The 21,479-nt window shown below is 36.8% G+C and overlaps 3 protein-coding genes across 12 annotated transcripts; 1 reads left to right on the top strand and 2 right to left on the bottom strand.

Annotated features, from left to right (window-relative positions):
* Positions 1-534: 534 nt before the first annotated feature.
* LOC100741730 (endoribonuclease LACTB2) lies at positions 535-2,366 on the bottom strand. Of its 2 annotated transcripts, XM_012382086.3 has the most exons (4): positions 2,118-2,366; positions 1,806-2,050; positions 1,087-1,726; positions 535-1,014 (listed from the first exon to the last, which is right to left on the bottom strand). In XM_012382086.3, the coding sequence occupies exons 2-4, from the start codon at positions 1,931-1,933 to the stop codon at positions 901-903; spliced, it is 882 nt and encodes a 293-aa protein (XP_012237509.1). In that variant the 5' UTR covers positions 1,934-2,050; positions 2,118-2,366; the 3' UTR covers positions 535-900. The 2 variants fall into 2 exon arrangements, with proteins under 2 accessions (XP_012237509.1, XP_003487250.1); XM_003487202.4 differs by having other exon boundaries at positions 1,806-2,366.
* Positions 2,367-3,486: 1,120 nt separating this feature from the next.
* Positions 3,487-17,095, top strand: LOC117151110. Of its 7 annotated transcripts, none has more exons than XR_004461145.1 (3): positions 3,487-3,706; positions 4,162-4,257; positions 6,315-6,396. XR_004461145.1 is itself a non-coding variant. In XM_033319262.1 (2 exons), the coding sequence occupies exons 1-2, from the start codon at positions 11,951-11,953 to the stop codon at positions 13,071-13,073; spliced, it is 486 nt and encodes a 161-aa protein (XP_033175153.1). In that variant the 5' UTR covers positions 11,812-11,950; the 3' UTR covers positions 13,074-13,651. The 7 variants fall into 7 exon arrangements, 1 of the variants encoding a protein (XP_033175153.1); XR_002946104.2 differs by lacking the exon at positions 6,315-6,396 and adding an exon at positions 16,598-17,095 and having other exon boundaries at positions 3,489-3,706; XR_004461144.1 differs by lacking the exon at positions 6,315-6,396 and adding an exon at positions 16,598-17,095 and having other exon boundaries at positions 3,493-3,645.
* Positions 4,634-21,305, bottom strand: LOC100741613 (breast cancer anti-estrogen resistance protein 3). Of its 3 annotated transcripts, none has more exons than XM_003487201.4 (6): positions 21,113-21,305; positions 14,158-14,380; positions 9,461-9,584; positions 8,293-8,532; positions 6,384-7,851; positions 4,634-6,173 (listed from the first exon to the last, which is right to left on the bottom strand). In XM_003487201.4, exons 1-6 carry the CDS (start codon positions 21,153-21,155, stop codon positions 5,842-5,844), a joined length of 2,430 nt encoding a protein of 809 aa, XP_003487249.1. In that variant the 5' UTR covers positions 21,156-21,305; the 3' UTR covers positions 4,634-5,841. The 3 variants fall into 3 exon arrangements, with proteins under 3 accessions (XP_003487249.1, XP_012237530.1, XP_033175150.1); XM_012382107.3 differs by lacking the exon at positions 21,113-21,305 and adding an exon at positions 15,106-15,252; XM_033319259.1 differs by lacking the exons at positions 14,158-14,380; positions 21,113-21,305 and adding an exon at positions 10,556-10,892.
* Positions 21,306-21,479: the final 174 nt, after the last annotated feature.

The following is a 21,479-nucleotide window of genomic DNA, read 5'->3' as shown; positions in this document are numbered from 1 at the left end:
ATTTTTTGTTAACGATTAATATCAATTAATAGGATATTATGTGATTGCGTTGATGATGTTATCGATAATTACTAGACAAATACAAAACAACAGAGAGATTATATTATATGTCCATATGAAGAATAATTAATACCATAGAAATATATATCATTGAGATTTATATATATATATAGAGTGCATATAAATATATATATATATATATTTTTTACGTTTACCCAAAGAGAGAAACAGATGATTAGATGAAGTGAGCTTATTAAAGATATAAACGAAATCTATATATATGTATATATAGATTTATATTGTAACATCATGTTACGTCGGGGTTTTCCCCTTTGTTCAAAATAAGGGGTGCTATATACCGCGTGTATGAATACTCGCCAATATTATCTAATAGAAAACAGATTTTATAATGAAGATATTGAAACGTTTATTGTCGTGATATGTCTTTGTAGCAAAGTATATATTTTATATCGAGCATCTATTCACGTGTCACGTGTTTTAATGAACCCGTAAAATAAATAAGAAGACTATGAATGCATTAATCAACTAAGCAGATTATTATATTATGTGGCATATACTTCGTGAAAATCTTTGTAACAATTATTGTACACTGTACGCACATTTTTAGCATTGTCAGCCTAAATATTGAAAAACAAAATTCGTAAATAATGTATTATCGTTTTGTTCCTGTAAGTCGAATAAATGTTTCACAGCATCGCTTTCTCGATGATTTTCTCAACTGACATGGGTATAGACATAGTATTAGATTATAAATAAATCATGAAACAATAGAACATTGTATTTTCTCCTTTTGTATAATATTTACAAACATTTTATAAACACTATAGATAATTTAACAATTTACATTTTAAATTAAATAATTTGCTAAAATCATTTTAGTTACATACTTTGCCACTTTCCTTTCTCGCCTTTCACTTTACCTTCTTTTACTAATTTATCAAGATGACGCTCTATGCTGTAGATTACTGCATCCCACAAATGTTTTGAAACGTTCTAGAAATATTAACTTTTATATTATGTATCACATGTTTAGATATGTATCAAAAATGAAATAATGATTATTACCATGTTTAAAAATTTTGCAATATCTGCTTCAGATAATGTATTATCTTTTGCATTTTGCTGCAGGATGCCTAAAATGTCATTTTCTCGTTTTAACCTGTGTTTAATATAATAATTAATTACAGTTTCTGGATCTTCTATTACAGGCCCATGACCTGGATATATCGTTTTTGCCTGCATTCCCAACATTTTTCTCAGAGAAGCCAGGTAGGTTTCTAAATCCTCAAAAATGACAGTACCTTCACCAAGAACACAATCTCCACTAAACAGTATTTTTTCGTTTTCGAGCATAAAGCAAGCATGATCGGATGCATGTCCTGGAGTATACTCAACACGAAGTTTAGCTCCTTCTACTTCCACTACCTGCTTATCTTTTAAATTTTCCCATTGAACTTGCGTTTCAAGTTTACTGGAGTTTTTGTCATTAGAAGCTCTTGGTAATTTCCACACTATACTGGTGCATCCTGTGGTATCAGTTTCTTTTAACATGTCTAAAACATAATTTACTCCGCCTAAATGGTCAGGGTGATGATGTGTAATTAATAAATGTTGAATAGTTGCTTTCTCTTTTTCTAAGACTTCACGCAATACTTTTGTATACTCATTGGAAGATTTTTCTTCACCTGCATCTATTAATATGCGTCTGTAAAAGATAAACATTAATTTGCATTAGATATCATATACCACCAACCTCTTTAACCAATGAATTTGACATTTATTACCTAGTACCTGTACCAACAAGATATGTGTTTGTGCCTTGTAATGTCAGAACTCCTTTGTTACATCCTAAAATTCGTATGACTCTCGAAGATAATCTTGATACTAATGGTAAATCAGTTAAAACTTTCATAGTTTGCCAGTAAACCCAAAGAGAAAATGAGATTAACTCGAATATTGTCGAAAATAAATTAAATTGTGTTTAAGCTATACGTACATTGGTTCGTTTTCTGCACCTTCTAAACGGTGACTATTGCCAGATATAGATAAATTTATATATTATTATCAGCCGAGTCATGACTCGCTAAAGTACTTACATGTTTAATTTGAAAATACATTGCTATGTCATTCTTATTGCTTTGTACAACTAGAGAGGGAAAATTTTTTCTTTAGATAGCGCAAAGTCTATAAAATTATTGGGCATGAATTTTATCGCTTATTTTATTTTATTGCTTTATAAATGTCATAGATTCTGTAGTACTTAGAGTACATAGTTACATACAATATTTTGCAAAAAATATCAGATGAAGAGCATTGATTAAAACGCAGTACAAATTTTAAATTTCACTCGGAAAACATAACTTTTAATTAGTTCACCACAATGCACAGTATATTATTTTTTTCTTACTACATCATATAAAAAGTAGAGGAAAATATTTTATTTTAAATCAATATAAGTATGTTCAATTGAAAATTTAGTTAAAAAATAAAATAATACTTCATATCTACTTCTTAGAAATATTTCAATACCTTTACCTTGGATTAAATTCTATATCCAGTCAAATATTTATATATTCATATTGCAGTTTAACTGTTTTCTGATAACTGTTGCCTTCAGAAATATTGCGTCAGAATGAGAATTGGCATCATTAGCATTTGACGATTATGAGTAATATGCTAGAAATTTCTGTGAAATATATATATTTAATAGGAGTCGAGATAAGGGTGTTATTTATCGTTTCTAAAAAATATTCCATTTAGGAAAATATCTGTTACTATGGAATTTTTATGAAAAGAAATGTTATTCTTAGGAATTTCTCTAAAAGGTGTTCTCATGGAGCGGATATTTTAAAACGTGGATTAAAAGAGATTCCATAAAATAAATAAAAGTACCAGACCATTAGATACTAGCTAGCTAGCTTTATTTAACAATATAATATCATATTATTCATATATTTATTGAATAAAAGGTATAAAATCATAACATAAATGATTAATAGTTTCATAACATATATTGAGCAGAATAAAAACTTGTCTAGGATAATACCTAAATAAAATTTTAATAAACATCAAATATCTATTCAGTAACATCCTCATTTCAATAAACTCAACCAAGCATTAAACTGTGAAACTATATAAATATTAAAAATAAAACTAAATAATATATTCATAACATCAATTTATGTATATTAATTATTTAATATTGTTGTAGTACTATTCATTGAATTATATTCAGTATTTGTTATACTTTATACACACGATCGCTATCCAATATTAATTCTGTTTTCTTATATTCTAACTAAAACTTGTTTTCTTTCATTTAATCAGAAAGAAACACTATATTCACTGTATTTAATTATTGATTGAATATGATTAATATTATCGGAGCAAAAATGGAAAAATAATGACTTTACGAGAAGATTTTATGTTATATAATATCTTAATTCTGTTCGTGGCTTTGATTGGATAACGAAATGCTACGCTTTAACCAATCAGGAATTTGCGAGGGAATCTGCTGCGTATAATGTCATTCTAGTGTCGAAAGTCGTCAGGCGTCGTAGCGTAAGGACGTACTACCCTGACGTGTGTAATTTCAACTGCGTCGTATTTCTACTTTATTTACAGGTTACTATTAGCTTCATTTAACTAATGTATAGTTATGTAATAGTGTCTTATTGTATCGAAAGTAAGTAGTTTTGAACTAGCTTTGGTAGTTTTTCTTTTTTTTGTTGGTCACGTATGTAACTGTTAAAGATTCTGGTAATTTATATCGCGATCATATAAATAGGGAAATCGTCCGAAAGTTGAGTCATGAAAAGTCAATATGAAAAACAACAAAGTTTTCGTTCTTACGGGATAGAAGGGAACGAGTAGAATGTCTCTGCCTTTGTTTGAAATATTCATAGCATGTCACATGCGTAGAATATAAAGCTTTGTGTCTTCTATGTTGATTTTTCGTGACTCAAAATTTCAGACGGTCTTTTCTATGCTTTCAGTATGAATGTCGAAACCTGTCGATATGATCATGGTTTATATTACAAACTTTCGAGATAGATTTCGAATTTGATTACTGCTTTCTTTAATGCAATTGTTTTTAGTTTTATACAATTATTTTAAATCTTTGGTTTTCTTTTTATGCAGATCATTTGTTGATTATACAAATCACTTCCAAGGAATAGGAATTTATGGCTGCCATGGTAATCAGTGGTCAATTCGACGAGTTTGCATGCAGATTTGGTATGTATTTGACTTTTATCTCTTTTATCTCTTCGCGCTGAAGTCACAATAGCAGATACGTCCAGATGTCTCTCAGTTCAAGACTAGATGACACTAGACGCGGCTTTTACCAAGTGCCATGTTAAAATACTGTCCTCGGACATATTTACTTACGGATTTTTTACTTTTTACAAGCATTTTTGAATATTTATGAAGCCTGATGTGTATTTGAATCTCTGTTCTTTGGTAAAAATAATCTTTCCTCTCGTATTTTGTGCAAAATAAAGAGAAAGTTTTAATATCAGTTTCACAATTCACATATGAATATTATAATATCTTTGTAGAAGATATATCAAAAATCGACAGGAGGGGAGAGGGGGTGAATTGAAAGGCGAAGTTGATTTTCATTCTCCGTATATATTATTAAATGTGAACAAACGTGAACAACATTTACAACGTATAATCGGTCGAGTAATAATAGGATCGGTTAGAGCGTTAAGTACACGACAAGTTCAACTCGATTTGATTATCATATCTCTCGTCGCCCACTTTTCTTCCAAGACGTTAAATACGGTTTTCCTGTTAATAATAAAAGGATCGTTAAACATTCTCGGGAATCGTTATTGCGCTAAATACGACACGTTTTATCATTACATCTGCGATATACTATACGTCCAAGTCAGGTTAATGCTATTTGCTTTTGATTTTTTTGTTCCTTAGAGATACAATTCCACCATCGAGGCGAATTATTATCGCAAAACACCTATTATTTCGTTGTTTTTTATTTCTTCTTTTACAAAAAGATGTCATTCGCCACGATGGAAAAATCACGTTGCACGAGTTACAATTACGATTTGCAATCTCGTTTGAAGAAACAATTCAAAAAATTGCGAGAATCGCGAGGAAACGGCTCGATAACGGATATGGCAGGATAAGCTAGGATTATTTGAATCAGCGAAAAGGTATTATACAAGAACTAATAAAACGAATAATAAAATAATTTACAAAAATAAAGTAATATATATGCGCTACTGAATTACTATGACGGTTATGATTAAGTAATATTAACGTTAATTAAACAAACTTCTTAGCTTTTGATGAGTAGAACTTATTCCTTCTCGAAAACTATGATCGAGCGTCAATGTATATCATATAATTTCGTTGTTCATCAGGCTACTAACAACGAATCAAGCAGTCTATCTTAAAATGTCGATCGCGAAAAAATTGTTCATAACTGAATTTAATAAGTTACAAGATGAACTGTTTAATTTCATCGAAATATTCTACCGATTCAAATAATCCTACCTTGCCATACATTTCAAAAAGTTCTAACGCATAGTCAACTAACAGTACATTCGACCACACAATCGTGAATCTTTTTAAATAAAATACTAAACCCTACGAAAGTACAATTAACTACAATCACTTAATTACATAATTACAGAATCATAATTTACACCTAGAACGCAAGTCGAACGCAAATATGTTCGGGTCCCTTGTTTCTTATGCTTGTCTCGTTCTCGCGAGAAAACTGTTCATTTAAAAACGTCGAGTAACGTCAAGATAAATCGAACTTCTATTTATAATATTCTCCTTTGATCGCGTTTAGGCCGCCACTTCCGTCGATGAACACTTGTCGAACATCGCGTCTAACACTTGCGTGAATTTTAAATGCCTCTCTTCCGGTGCTACGGTGGCCCCTCGGCTTCCCCACAGGAATTTTATATGAAATTCCGTTCGAAACGCGTCAGATAGTAACTCGTCGCTTCTCGAGCCCTCGAGAACGATCTCCGCGTTTCTACGGAATAACGGGAGATTCTCTGCCATTTTTCGAGCTGATTCCAAGTGAGACCAAACGATGGATAGGCCACAGTCTGGGGCTGAATTCTCCCAAGGCGATAGAATTGCCGCTGCTAGACCTGATGGGGCTACGGTCCCTAAAAAACGATACGATTCAAATTTTATTACGCATCCGATGTTAAATTTTAGTTTAGATGGCCAATACTAGCAAAAATATATTCTTCCTATAATAAAATTCAAATTAATAAAAATTAATTTTTATAAACGATTTTTTTTAGGATTCAGTGTCAAATTAAATTCGAATCGAAGATCTACCATTAAAGCAAGAGAAACTTTATTCAACGCACCAAGAATATCTTCAGGACCTCGTTCACCGAGCAAAGCGATGGGCAACAGATGTGGGAGCGTAGTATTCGGTGCCTGTGGATTCGTGCACTCGTTCATAGCACGAAGCGTAGGCCTGAGCTTCGCTTCAAAATTAAAAGCTTCGTCGGTATGTTTCTGTCTCAACAAATGCCACGTGTTCGCCAACCTCTGTATCTGAGGCAGACACAGACCAAGCATCACGCCACAGAATCCATACAAATTCCCCAGAGCTGTCTTCGTATCTATGGCGACTTTGATCCACTTGCTGATCGTAGCTGCTCTTTCGATGGCAGTGGCTCCAGCCAGCACAGTCACTGCCACCACAAGTTTCAGACATTCGGATCTTTCGATCAAATCCATCCTGGCTTGTCGACCATGCGGCAGAGTGGCTAATTCGATACCACTCAGCCCATTTCTATTCCCAGATCCAGGTTGAAGAGCCAATTCCAGGTCGATCTTCGTTAGATGAGACGCCAAGACTCTTGGTGCCGAGTCGTGTAACATTCCAGACACTCCTCTTAAAGCTGTAGGATCTAGAGGTCTATGCTCGCCAGCTGGCAATAACAGGGTCGTAAATCCTTCGATATCCAAAGCTGTCGTGATTTCTAAAGACGGTGCAGCCACAACTAGCTGCTCTTCTGCGGATAATTCATACTCGTTGCCATTGTTCCCATTGGTACCATCATTACTGGTGTTATAATGACTTCTAATCACGACTCCTTTGATAGGAGCAGAGGATGACGGATTACTGGCGCCGCCTGAATTGTTCGTTTCGAACTCACTGTCTCCAGATCCGTTTCCGCTGTCGCTTCCTGACGCTTGGTAACCTTGATGATGGTGATGGTGATGATGATGATGGTGATGAGCGTGATGCTGGTGATTAGGGGCGTATGGCAGCCTCGGTGGCTTTGGCGGGGCGGTGCCATGTGAATTTTGATGATTCAAACTCGATGGTTGAAGAGTTGGCTGTTGCTGTTGTTGGAGAGCCGGGTCGGAAGTCACCCTGGTGATCTTCTGACGACCCAGAGATAAGGAACACGATGGTGGTTGGTTCTGAATAGGTGGAACTCGTGGTAGAGTGCTCGATTGGACCGGTCCATGGGGTGCTGCTTGTTGATTCGATGTTTGACGACTATCGTGTTGATCAGATGGATGATGTTGAGCGGTTAGAGAGTGACTTCGTTGTTGTTTTCGAGGTAGGCGAGGCGGAGATCCGGTCGATAGGGACGAGGAGGAAGGGCTAGAACAGTGTTGGCTGTTTGTTGGTCCTGCTACGCAGGTTAGAGGAACGCATCTTGGTTTTGGAGTGATTATGCGAGCGCCACTCGCTTGACTTATCGGACGGCCGCTGCCCACGTAGAAAGTTATCAGATCGGCTACCGTGTCAAACGCTTCGTCCTCGAACTGGTATTGGGCCCTTTCGTAGACTGTCTCTGGCTGAATTACTACCTGTTAGTATAGAGGTCTTTAGTTTATCGATAGTGATTATTTAGTTTCTTGATAATGGTGAGAAAAGTATAGTAAAAACTCAATTATCAAAACTTGAAGTTCTCTTATTATATTCGCAGATACAGAATGGAAAAGCGAATAAAGCTAATGTGTAAATATACAAAACTGTAAGTCTATAAACATTTATGGGTTTTCCTTTTCAAAGTAAAATTTAGAAATCTTTGGTTTTAAATACAGTAGAAACTTGATTATCAGAATACTGATTAAAGAAACGGCTGATTCTATCGGAACACTAATTAATAGGAAATTATAGAACGCTTGCTGGAAGAAGTTTGGAAAACAAAAACTAAAATTTAAAGGATTTTTATCCAAAAGTTTTTACTTCTACTGCTTAAAAGCAAAGATTACACAAAGAATGCGATAGTCTTCAGAAAAACTCACCCTGTTGATGACGAAATGAAGGGGTTGGCCTTTCCATCGGACCGTAAGGACGTAGTTTCCGGGCTGGGAGGCACAATCCCGGACCAGGAAGTCACCGTCGTTCGGTACTTCCGCTTCAGCGCCCTTTCGACCACCTCGAAGAGTACTACCATGATACCAAGCGTGCGATCTTAAATCTCTGGGATCCAGAAGTCGAAGTTCTCGCTCCAGAAGTTTTCGAGTCGACTCCTCGGGTGGATCCTAAATCAGATAAGCGAGAATGTGAATTTTAAATGAGAGGTTCCCGAACATAGTTTAGGACTATAGAGTTTCAGGCATTAGAAATTCAAGAAGACCCGTGGAATTAGCATTTTTTCAATATTAATGACCTGAAGATTTTATTTTTTTATATAGTTTGACGTTTCTACATATAATCTTAAGCATTTGCTTCTTACTCTTTTTATAATTCTTAAATTTCTTTACCTTATACTAGTATTTTAATTTGATACAGCGTGGGCATACGAGTATTTTTACTATTTCTATCAAACGACTTTTCGCATAAGATAAGCTACATATAGCCACAATCAACGAAGAAATGTCTGGACGGTACGAGACCGCAAGATTGGCTTAACAAGAATAGCCTTGAGTACTCGCTCCATAAAGGGATCAACGAAGTTAGCGTTCATGCGTACAACTTATCAACGGTTTGGAGTAGAGTGTCACGCGTGAAAGTTGAATCATCGAGTCAGTAGCGTCAACGAATCAATCATCAAATTTCTTCGATGAGTCTGTCACTTTTCATTATCATACTTCGATCAAGATCGAGCTTCGTTAGTTTGATCATTTCTAAAAATATTCTAAACGAACCTCTGTTCAGCATAAAATATCCACTATGTGATTATTTTGTTCAATACTACAAACTTACTACTTTTATGTAAACACGACTCGCGTATAAAAATATAAATTAGGTATAAAACTCATCATCAGTGTCAGAGAATTATTAAAAATGATTTATTCAAACTTTAAAATTTTCACAAATCTATATCTTACTGGGGAGTGGTGTCACTGAACGAACCGTCTTGCGTATCAACAACTTTTCCGTCTATTAACGCCTATTATCGCAGATTCCACGCTTTTCCGCCGAATTCTTCGAATCTGAAACGTTTCCTATAATAAATGACACACTTACCATTGGTAGATTGGAATAGTCGTTACTGTTGTCAACCCTTTTCGCAGCGTATTCGCACGCGTCGCAGTCCTCCCTTCTGTTCGCCACCTCCTCCTCCGCCTCCTCGACCTTTACCTCCGACGACCTGCGTCGAAAAAGCAACTTTACACCGTGGATCGTTCACATTTCGCCTCGGTGCATCTCTCCAACCCTTTTTCCTTTCAACTTGTTTCTTTTAACCTTCCCTCTCGTCGAAGGTGAAAGAACACACGGTGCGTTCCACGAACGTGATCGCGCGCAAAGAATTTTCTTTTGATGCCGCGAGAAATCGTAAAGACAGGGTTTGGCCACACGGCTCTCGGGCCGAGCGCGCGCACCCCACTGAACTATGTGCGTGGAAAGCCACGACGGGAGCAGGGCCGTATTTTTGGAGGATCAGAGGGGCGCCCCGTGAGATATTAATAGAACGACGTGGAGACGAATTCGACTCGGCCATCGTTCTAGCCAAGGAAAATATTTCTCTTCCTTCCCTATAGATGCTGCGATCTCGTTTGACTGGAAACCTATTAAAATTCATCCTTTTCTTGTTTTCTTCTGCGATCATTGAAACATCGTGGATTAACGTACTATTATTGTGCTTTTATTATTCGTTAATTTTCGTTAATTAAATTCGTTGTAAAACTTGTTTTATTCAAATTAAAATTCATTATTTTCTTGTATACATAGAATTTCGTTAATTTCATGTTACATACGTTATATTTCAGCTACGAAAATGAGCAAAGATAGCATTTATATGCCCGACCGATAAAATTTTATAATTAACTTAACAACCACTTCAAAGAAACTCAGATCTACTTAGATACATCTATTTAGATTTACTGTAAATTAATCTTGACTTCTTCAGATTAGAAAACTGTCAAGAGTTCAAAATAATAGACAGCTATCTCTTAGAAGCAGCTAAAGTAAAAATAGTACTCGATTATGGTATACGACGATCGAAGGATTTATTAGGATGATCGATTGATGAAGATGATTCAAAGAAGCCAAGTTTAGTTTAAAACGATTGAACGGTGCGTTTTATTGCATTTTTAATATACTAAGTACGTTACTGCGTACCCATGGTGTCTCATCGCGTTCTCACCCACGCCTGCGTTTTCTCCGTTCTCGAGTGCCTTTCAACATTCGAGTTGACACCGGTCGTTCGATCGATGAACTCGAGCGCGAGATATTCTCTCGATTTTTGAGGCTTTCGTTGATGTCAATGGAGAAATTCAACGTTATCGCGATACCACGTTAGGCCTAGTTGATACACGCGAAAGTTATTGATCTGTTCAGGAACAGGGTGTTGCATATGGGGGCCTGGCGCGCCTGCGTGAAATAGGGGCGCTCGATAAGTGTAATAAAACGCATCTGTGCATTTGTTTCGTTCGTACTGAGCTTGGAAAGGCAGTGCATCGTTCGGTGATCGATGTAAGGGCGCGAGAGTACTGTCTCAGGTCTACGACAGTATCAGGTCCGTTTGATAATAGTCCGTGTGACTGTTAATTAATGAAATTAAGAATAAGAGTTGTTAGTAAATTAAAATGATTACGCCAATAATATAAATCAGTTTATGGGGTTATAGATCTGTCCGATTTAAGAGTAGGAGAATGTTTCTTGGTAAACAGTAACAAACGATCATTCCACTTGCAACGACAGATGCATATTTTTCTACGTCACCCTACTTACGAATAAAAAAACAAATTTAACCGAGCGTCCCAATATGTTCTAAATATACGAGATTATTTGGTTACACGTGATGCAACATGTGGACACCGCCTTTTGAATGGATACAAATATTATATCTGTTAGATCTATTTCTATGGACTATTCTACATAGGTATCAAGCTATGATTTAACATCTTTTTTTCGAATTAGATTATCACAATTTATTTTATACGCGTCTGATATCATTTGACGCGTGATTCTATTGTGCGATTGAAAAAATTGCGTATAGCGTACTGTTTGATAGTATCCTTTTTTCTTCTTATTCTTTTCGCGATAAGGACTGAAGCATCTGTATAAACTTATAAACATAGCATGCGCGAAACATAGCACACATGCGTTTATTTAAAAATCTTGTCATTTTTATCATAAATACATGCTATCAAGGTCAATCGATCACACTAGGATGATTTTCGTCAGTTTTTTTTCTTATCTTTCTAAATTCTTTACAGAATTTTACTGTTATCAGGTATTAAATTTTAAAATAACAGCTTATTGAGATGAATTGGGATGTTATATCTAATTTTTTATGAAAAATTATAGTCAAAATACGAAGATTAAGAATCATATATAAAAATTTGTCTCGGATAACTTATAGAATGTTATTTCTTTTCTACTGTTTCGTACGCGCCAGTTGTTACATTTTGAGTCTAACAGTCTACCGTTTCGAACTGCAACTGATTGCGTGACGAAAACAATTTTCAACTGGAATTACACGTAGACGTGAGGGATACGTTTCGCAGAAGTATGCAGCGTTTCTTATCGTCCCTAGCTATAATGTCAACGCGACAGAACTTTACTCGCGTTATCAGCGATTCGCGCGAAAGTGCACGCATGCGCATCGTTCTGTGTAACACTGCTCCTGGTTTTACCCATAATCCTCCCCATCATGTTCATAGAAACTCGCAGAAGATCTATGAAAGTACTCATTCATTGAAACCACCAGTAATTTTCGTAAGTTAATCGACTAGATGAACTTCTTAGTTTGAGCGAATTATTTTCTGTGAATCTGTAGGAATTATTCGGATAAAAATCTTTTCTCTGACATCTGAACGTTCTATCTTGGTAATAGACAAAGCAGTATAAAGAATTTAAAAAAGAAAGAAATAAGAAAAGAAATAAAATGATATATCGTAGAAAAAGAAGTAGCAGCAAAGAGAAGTAACTCAAAGTTACCGCAGAAGAGGTTTTCAGCAATGAAAAAAATCAGTGTAAAGAGCACAAGATGATACCTATGAACTTAAGTACACGATTGAACTAAATTTAACGTGATGACATAATGATTTATGATGAAATTTTGCAATTTACTCAAGTTTCGGTCAATTCGTTCACTGGCATGCTCTATCATAACTTCGTTGCTTGACCGATTTTACGACTTCCCTGCAACATGGAGGCGCTACCGTACCTTAATTATACCGATCATTAGCATCATCATACTCAATCCCTGCTCAACATAGCGTAAAATGAATCAATTTCCAACGTCACTTTACACTCCGTTAACCACGCTCGATTTAACGCTGCGTTTAACTTATTGAAATTCATATCGGTCAAGCTATGAAGTCATTAACGATCGAAATGCCAGTTCTTATAGTTTTCAACGATGCAATGTTCAGATAAATCTCGACATGAACGGGACAAGGATCGGTCGATGTGCTGTCGCACAGATTTCCGAAGGGATTACGAAACAGCTACAAGTATCGCTGGAACGTTTATAGTTTCCCCCATTGTGCTGTCTTTCCGCTATGGGATTCCCGACCGGCCGAGGGAGGACATCACTTTGAAAGGCAAAGATCGAGGAAAACCGGTTCAGGACCTGCCGGCTCTATTATGCTCCCGTACCGGTATCCTCGGTGTACCTCCAACAGACTAATTCATAACTTATAACGCGAGAATTTCGACTCGAATCCTTTTGAAAAGTCCTTCGGGTCTTTTTAGGGTTCTTCGAACCCATGTTATTTTAACATATGTATATACGTGAAACTTGAAACTTGGGAGATTAGTTGCGTTGAAAGTATACATTTTCAATGTTGGTTATCGTTAACACGTTGAATGCCATGGGGGTCACCGGTGACCGGCGCACCGAGATTGTTAGAAATACATAATTTGAACAAATGTCAATAGTTATGCATTTTTTATTATTACCATCGTTACTACAATGTGTGACGAAATTAATGCAATATAAAATATATAAAAATAGTTTTACTTGTACATGAAATATAGATCTATTATGTGCGTCCCCACCAGTGGCCGTTGAACATGGGAAAAATCCGCTTTTTCCATGTTTTATCTCAATGAACAATAACCCTAAGGAACGTTTCGACTTGAAAGATGTTTAATGGCATTTAAGGTCCTTGACCTTAGGTAGGTTTATGGTACAACCCGCGACGTAACAACATAGAACAATTATTTAGCAATTCGAAGAAACAATATGAGATAATTGATAATCGTTGAGGATAAGTAAATCGAGCGAAATTGCACTAGAGCGCCATGGGGGTCATCGGTGACCTCAGTGAGATAAATTCATTAATGATGATTATACACCGTATCATATCTCCTGTATGTAATATTTCAACATTATATGTATTGCATAATAAAAAAATCATCGTGGCGCCACGGCCAAACATTGTGAAACTGGTGTGACACTTAACGTGTTAAGCATACAAATCAGTATAAGGTTATGAATTAGAAGGAATCTAAAGATCTATGGGACGTAGATTGATAAACTTGAAGATATTACTCTTCGAAATTATGGATTATTAAAAATTCAGAATTGGGTAAATAATATAAATATATGCATAAAATTCAACTAAATTGAACAATTTACGAAATAACCGGGAATTTTAATTTAAATTAAGCCATATATGAGCGTATATGTACATAACATTGATTTCAAGTAGTCGTTTTATCGAATAGAGTGTTTAGTTTATGGTTAGTTAACACACCACTCGAGTTACCTTCTGTTCTCCTCGGTCGGATCTTCCGGCGACGGTGGTGTCACAATGAATGATGGCTCCTTATGAATAATTGCTTCCGGCTGTAGGTGGATCGTGTGTCGCTTCTGATGGAGTTCCTTACAAGAGGTTGAAGATGATATGCCGTTTCTCTTTCGACGACGGCCACTGGCGCCTAGGTTTTGTAGGGTGCCCATAGATGGAAACCGGAAGCTCCATGCTATGCCTGAAGATTATCGAAAAGTGTGTTATTACATGCAGTTGTGTTTTCAGAAATAAACAAACTCTTAACTTTCATCGAGAATCATCCGAAAAAATTGGAATCTTCTTTAAAATTTTTTCAAAGTGATTCTAGATGAAATGTTATTAATATATACACATTTTAATTAAATTATCATATATCACATATCAATATCAAGAAGAAAGAAGATTATAGAACTGTACATCTTTATAGAAGAACACTATAGCTTCGATATGAAGAACAAGCTATTTCGCCGAATCTTCTCTTGCATCTCAGTAATCCTATTACTATCAGAAAACCAATTCTGTCAAATTATCGAGCAAGGTCATTTGCTATACTTTCCCTTACAAAGCTTAGTGACTCGAAAAAAGAACAATCAACCTCGACGAAAGAAACATCACTTCCAACTTGCGCTAACATCTATTACACATTTCTTAGTGATTCATATTCCATAACGTCCTCATTTGCTTGCTGTACCTAGTCTCATTATAATCTATCATTCCATCAAGAATACAAATTAGCTCGTTCCTTATAGAGAGCAAATCGAATCGCTTTGTTTTTCATCGAGAACCCGTAAAGATCTCTATGCAAAGAAATTTCTAACTCATCGATCATACGAACGACAAATTGCCCATACGTTTGCCGATACATAGGTAATTTAAGAAAAACTTGTTAATCTGAAGTTCGAATCCTTCGTCTCTAATACTCACGCATGCCGGTACTTTTCCGCGCGCGATCCTTGTCGCTTACGATCATCGCTATCCGTGCCACTTACTCGTGGATGAATCTTATCAGCTCACGTTTATGTCACTCACTTTTGTTTGTTATTTATTTGTAATCAATAACTTTGGCCGTGTGGTCAGCGTGCAAATCACTTGGACGAATGATAGCGTTTAAAACCACTCGCTCGCGATTTGCTATCGCCAACAGAGATGCCAACGCCCCTCCATCGCGATTACGTCAAATGGTTTCATCGGGTTTCGTGTACAAACGATCGGTGCAGTTAATGTCTTTATCGGGGTTTCTCTTTCGCCTCTCAACAAGGCAGGCTATGATCGTAGTCGTCCTATCAAGGAATTTTATCTAGGAATTTCTTTATTAGGTAACTACTATTTTCTTAAATCTTCGTGGAATTGAAGTTTTTATTGTAATTGATACAGAACAAAAAGATATAGGAAATTATGTATGAATATGAGCACTTTAACGAGTCCTGTTGCGAAAGATGCTTTTGGGATGTTTTAATGAGTTTCCCGACTCTGATCTCAGTTTTATTTGTCGAGATAGGAGCTTCTTGCACCTGCTCTCATAATTCGTATTACCATTCCTTCTATCTTTATATGATTGAAATCAAAGTCTCATCTCTCCCTTGCATAGACTACATCCTCCACTGCATATGCACTTTTCACTATACTACCCCTCCTCTGGTCTCAGTCCCACCTCAAACGATCAAACCATTCACTTTACATTTTACACTATGATCAATCCACCTGTCGTTCATTAACCCCAAAAATCAAAAAATGTGTCGTTCCGTTTCAATCATAAAATTGTGAAATGAAACGTATGTTAGGATCAGTATCACTTTCGGAAAATGTTGCTCGGTACAACTGGGCTCGTCCTTCTCTGGAATTCTGACCGGATCACTGCATCGTGTTCACGGAGAACGCGATCGCAGGTGCAGCCACGAAACAACCGCGCTCGTTATCGAAGTCGTGGAATCTTCCTCGATTGTTCATCATCGATTTAATGATTCCGATTTGAAAATCGTTTTATACGCGGTACACGCGAGGTATTACGTTTTTATTCACTCGTACCCACATCTGACAAGCGGATCATACGTGGATCCTTAGAACAGTTGGTCAGAAACTGAAGTGTTCGGCTCACTTTCGCTTCGATTCGTTTATCTTCGCTCGCCTTCACACGCGCGGATATAAACCTGTTCTCGAGCCTTTCCAGTCGCGGATACGAGACCATGTTCCCCCGTTAAACTTCGCGATTTTTCGCCGGGTATTTCTAGACAAGCAAAGATGCTTCTCCTCGTCTTCGTTTTCTCGTTTTCCGCTACATTGGACGATTTAAAAGAAAAAGAGAAAGAGTGCTGAGTAGCGAATTGTACGGCAGTTGCGTGACTCGGAATGCATTCTTCGCCACGAAAGTGTACCTGTTTCAGAGCATTTCCAAACAACCGTTCCGCTCTATTTTCAGGAACACGGTTCGAGCACCAGCTGCACGTAACAAAGTTTCCTTCGCTCGTGGGAAGGACCAGTAGATTGAGATACATATAGAAGATTTTGCGAGTAGTTTCTTCTTTCGTTATTAAACTGGTGCATATTTGTCGAAGTAGAATAAAATTTTGATGAGTAATATTGGTTCACCAAATTCAAAGGTCACACAAACAATATTTTCATACGCATCAACTTGGTATATTTGAAAAATATTTTTACTGCCTACCATCGACTACGGATGTTATCTTTAATTTTGATGAGATGGAAGTTTTGTATTAAAACTTTTAACCGTGTATACATTTGTAACTATTGCCAAGAGTTTTGAAATGAGGATGAAGAAATATATTTACTAAGCATTTTTAAGTATTTTTATCTCTTCATCATTTTTTGCTGATTTGCAATACAGATGTTTTCGTCGCAAATGTTCATTCATTTACGTATGCATGAGCTGTTGAAATGACTATCCGACGTTTAATATAAAAATTTCAATGTTCGCATACGAAATAGTAGAATTTCGCATAATAAAATAAATTGACGAATCGTTAAATTTCATAGTAACAGACATGCATCATTCGATCGTGATAAGAGGAGACGTGACTAAAAATTCTTCGGGCTCGAAATGTCAGCGATAGATCAACGCCGACGGGGACAATGGTCCATTCATTGCAAGAATATGCACGTTTATCGTTTCCTTTCAATCGGTAGATCTGCATAATCGACCTTAATGTACTCTTATCCATAATTCGTCAAAAAACCAATCACAAAAGAAAAGGAGAATCTTTCAATGCGCCATCTTTTTTACTCTTATTGACAAACTATTCGTGTCTTTTTCAGCTATAAAAAAAATCAAACTTCATCTTTTTTCTCTTTGATCCTTTTCTTTTAACTATATTTTCTAACTTAAGTATCTTTATTAAATAAAATTGTACATCTTTCGCAGCAAAGTTATCGTGTTTTATGCCAATTAACAGCTTCGCTTTAAAAATATTGGCATAATCTATATATCTCTCTGAGAAATAACAGGACTGCACAAATACAATCTTTTTCTTCTTTCGAATATTCTCATAAAGTACTGCGTTTTGCTATAAAATAATTATCGTTTCATGCGTTAATAAATGAACACGAAGATACGACACGTAATATTACACGAGGATACGACTTTGCATGAAAATAGCCTTTTCATAGGATTTTACAGAACGAAGACATTCGTGGAAGACCATAAAAGCTATTCTAAACACTACATTTACGCTTTCACTCTTCTCTCGACTGGCACAAACTCTACTTTATTCTACACATTTTCTCTGGCCACCAGTGGAGTTTTAAGTCTTCCTGAAAATTTCACGGTGTGCTTGAGAAAGAAAATTGGAGGGTAGCCATGATGGAAGTTCTCGAGCCGCCAGGAGAGCTTAGGACATACGAGGAAAAAGGAGAGCCTGGACAGTCGAGAAAAAAGGAGAAGAGCGAGGCTGGTCGTGTTCGAAAAACACTGCCGCTGGAATGCAGGTGTGTTTTGCGCCGCCCGCTTATTCGCTCGCTCGCTTGCTCACCGACATCATACCTGGCGACACTGATAAGCCAACCGCTTATCGAGATAACTATGCAACGTTTGGAGAACCATTATCGACCGAAAAAGCCGCGATTAGGTAGCTTTACCGAGCACGAACGAAGCGAACAAACCACGGGAATATTTTTGCCGATTTTATGCTTGATGCTTGATTTAAATAGATCTGTTATGTTTTGCTTGGATTTTTGGCGATGTGTCGAACAATGGATGAAAGATAATCTTTTTCTGGACATTTCAGATTTGATTTAATTTAAATAAATTCATTACTTCTTGTTCGGCGTTTGAGCGATATTTATCGGATAATTATATTCAATTGATTGAATAAATTTTGATAAACTCGTCACTTTTTATTCTTATTGGATTTACATCTGTGAAAATATCGAGAGAGAATATTATAGAAATTAAGTGTTTCACGGAAGTTTAATACACATATATCATATTTAACTTGATCAACAAATTGACTGAATGACACTGATTCACCTGTTGCTGCAGCTTCATAAATGTTTCATTGGCGACGAGAGTTCGAAATTTGCAAAATCTGCATACCGTCAAATGTACCGTATACGATATGAACAAGAATATTTCTCTTTTCATTTGTGGTACATTTTTACAGCCAGTTACTCGCGAAATCGTTGAAAGCTTCTCGTTCTACAACTTTCATGAATATTTCGATTTTTCGTCTGCGCATTTAAACGGAAGTCTTTGAATTTAAATGCAGACGAATTTTGGAGAACTTTGTTAAAAGAAATTCCGTTATACGCTAGCTATATCAGCTCGGTTGAAAGAACACGCGCGCTTTTCTTTGTCATCGAAAACTGAGTGTTCGACACGGCTGATTCTTTGCGCGTACTGTTAAAAAACAAGTTTTATTCACGTGCGTAAAACGTGCGTGGAGATTCCCCCGTTTCCTTCGTGGCTGCGTAATTATATGCGCGTTTACCTCGCGACGGGAATTACAATCGGGCTCAGTTTGTACACAGCTGACAGGGACGAATGAGTCGCCGAGAGTTTCGATCGACGCGTAGAGAAATCGCGAGATTTCAAAATTTCAAATTACATTCCAATCCACAACCTCGATGCAACATAATCCAAAAAATGTAGGAGAAAATTTACGAAAGTATATAATTTTAAATTTAGTGCGTTGGTCGACTCGATCTGATTGGCCGAGTTCTCGAAAAATGTCGAGCAAGTCCACTATTTAACGTCTGATTGCCCCCGTGTGCTCCGTTTACACGTTTCGCGCGCTTAAATGTCCTTAAAGACACGCGTTTATCTCGACGTTTGGTCGGTGCAAGCTGCGTTTATCAGCCGCAGCCCGCGCAAGAAGGAACTACCGTGCGACCTACATCCCACGTTTAGCATACTTCGTACCAGTTTCGATTTTCAAATAAAACTCCAACGTGATTCTCTACACGTGTATTTACTTACAACGCGACAGCCCGCGAAGCGATCGTTGCGTAGGCGGAGCTCCACGATAAACCGCTGATATGCCAGGTGACTTATCGCGATGTTTCGTTTCGTTTGTTTGGCCAACGATTTTTCGTCCCAGCTGTTGCATAACTGAATTAATATTCGAAGTAAAAGCGTCCTGGATTCTCTTGCATGATAATTTCTTAATCACAATTATATTAATGAACTGAAAATTGATCAATGCCGTTAACTTACGACTTGCAAAATTTCACTAATAATGTTGCTTTAATCACGCAACACGGTGCTTATTTCTTCTAGCCAGGATTAGAGGATATTTTTTTAGTACATATAATCTTTCATGTAAGTTTCTGTATACGCAAAAAGGGCACTTTTATGTAGATAAAATGACATCAAAATTTGCCGCCAAAGTTAGCGTGTTTATGTTAAAAAGATCAAGACTCGTTTTAAGGACAAAAACAGTTCTGACAAAGTATTAGCATAACCTGTAGTTCAAAATACTAAGATGTAGAAATATTTTTGTCTCCCTATTCTGTCTACATATTCGTATAAGAATTATACCTACTTTCTATAATGTAGAAATATATATATATATTATTTTTACACATTTTTGCATTGAAAATAGCATTTTTGCAGTGTGTACGAAGACCCTTGTGAGAAATTATAAGGAATTAGTTTGTATACATATTCTGAGGATAATATTCTGCGGAGAAAGTTAGCTAATTGGTTATTGTATTCTATAGATCAGAGGATCTTTTAATCATTACCTTAATTAGACTATTGTCGAAACGATAGGCTCTTGATTTTTTTAATAAAATTAATAAGTTCGACTAAATTATAAGTTAAAAGAAGAATTAAAAACTCAGTGGTACAAACGTTGTTAAACATGTACAAACGTAACTTCACGTGGTCGTTTTACGCTTGACCACGAGATCTCTCACCGATATCAGTCTCGACCGTCCATCATTGAGCACGTGCTCCCTGAATCACGGCGACTCATCACTCTCCTTTCACCGATCGAACAAACCACTCCCGCATACGCATAAAACACTATCATCAATCTCCTTCAAATCCTTCAAACAAAAAAAAAAAAAAAAAAGAGAAGAGAGAAAAAGCACGCACTTCAATAACAACTAATACAGTTCCTTAATAACTCAAAAATTTGTTCATCCACGTTCAAAACACGTTGAAAATCCTCCACTATAACTTGCAAATGGTACCGTTATCTGCATCAGCTTTGTATTGTACAAACAAAGTCCACATTTCGATTTGAAAAACTCTTCGACGCAAAGAAACGAGGAAATAAAACAAACAGGACAGTAAATTGACTAAACACGAATGACTTTAGTACATCGTATAGCGCAACTAACGTGCACGTGATTCGAAGGAAGAAATTTCAATGCCGAAGAACAAAGCACTGCTTCGAATAGAAAAATTGCTGCAAAAATCAAATCAAAGGAACAGAAGGAAAACAAATTAGAAAATGTAGAATGTGACACTAACTCTGGCTTCTGCGGGACTTTAGTTTGCTGGCGGTTTTCCCCATTTTCCGGGTGGATGCATGCCATCGGATCTCACGTTGCACCGATTCCTGGTATCGTCGCGTAGAGGAGGCTTCGGCCACGGTTAGGATGCGACCGTCGTTGCGACCGTAGCATAATGCGATACCGAGCTGACTGACTGACCGGCCACGAAACGGAACACGAGGGGACGAAACCTCGATGGTCACAGAAGTTGGCTCCGATCGTCGTCGGTCGACACACAGCCAACGAGCGCCGCCGCTAGGAGAATGTCAGCTCGTGGAGAGAGGGAGCGCAGGCCTGGTCTGGAAGAAGATGGAGTTCCTCGTTCGTTTGAACGAGCAAACGTT

The sequence above is a fragment of the Bombus impatiens genome, unplaced genomic scaffold (assembly GCF_000188095.3).
Source record: "Bombus impatiens unplaced genomic scaffold, BIMP_2.2 scf_0142, whole genome shotgun sequence".
Classification (NCBI taxonomy): Eukaryota; Metazoa; Arthropoda; class Insecta; order Hymenoptera; family Apidae; genus Bombus; species Bombus impatiens.
Note: the sequence above shows the minus strand (reverse complement) of the source record. Positions and strands in the feature narration are given on the sequence as shown.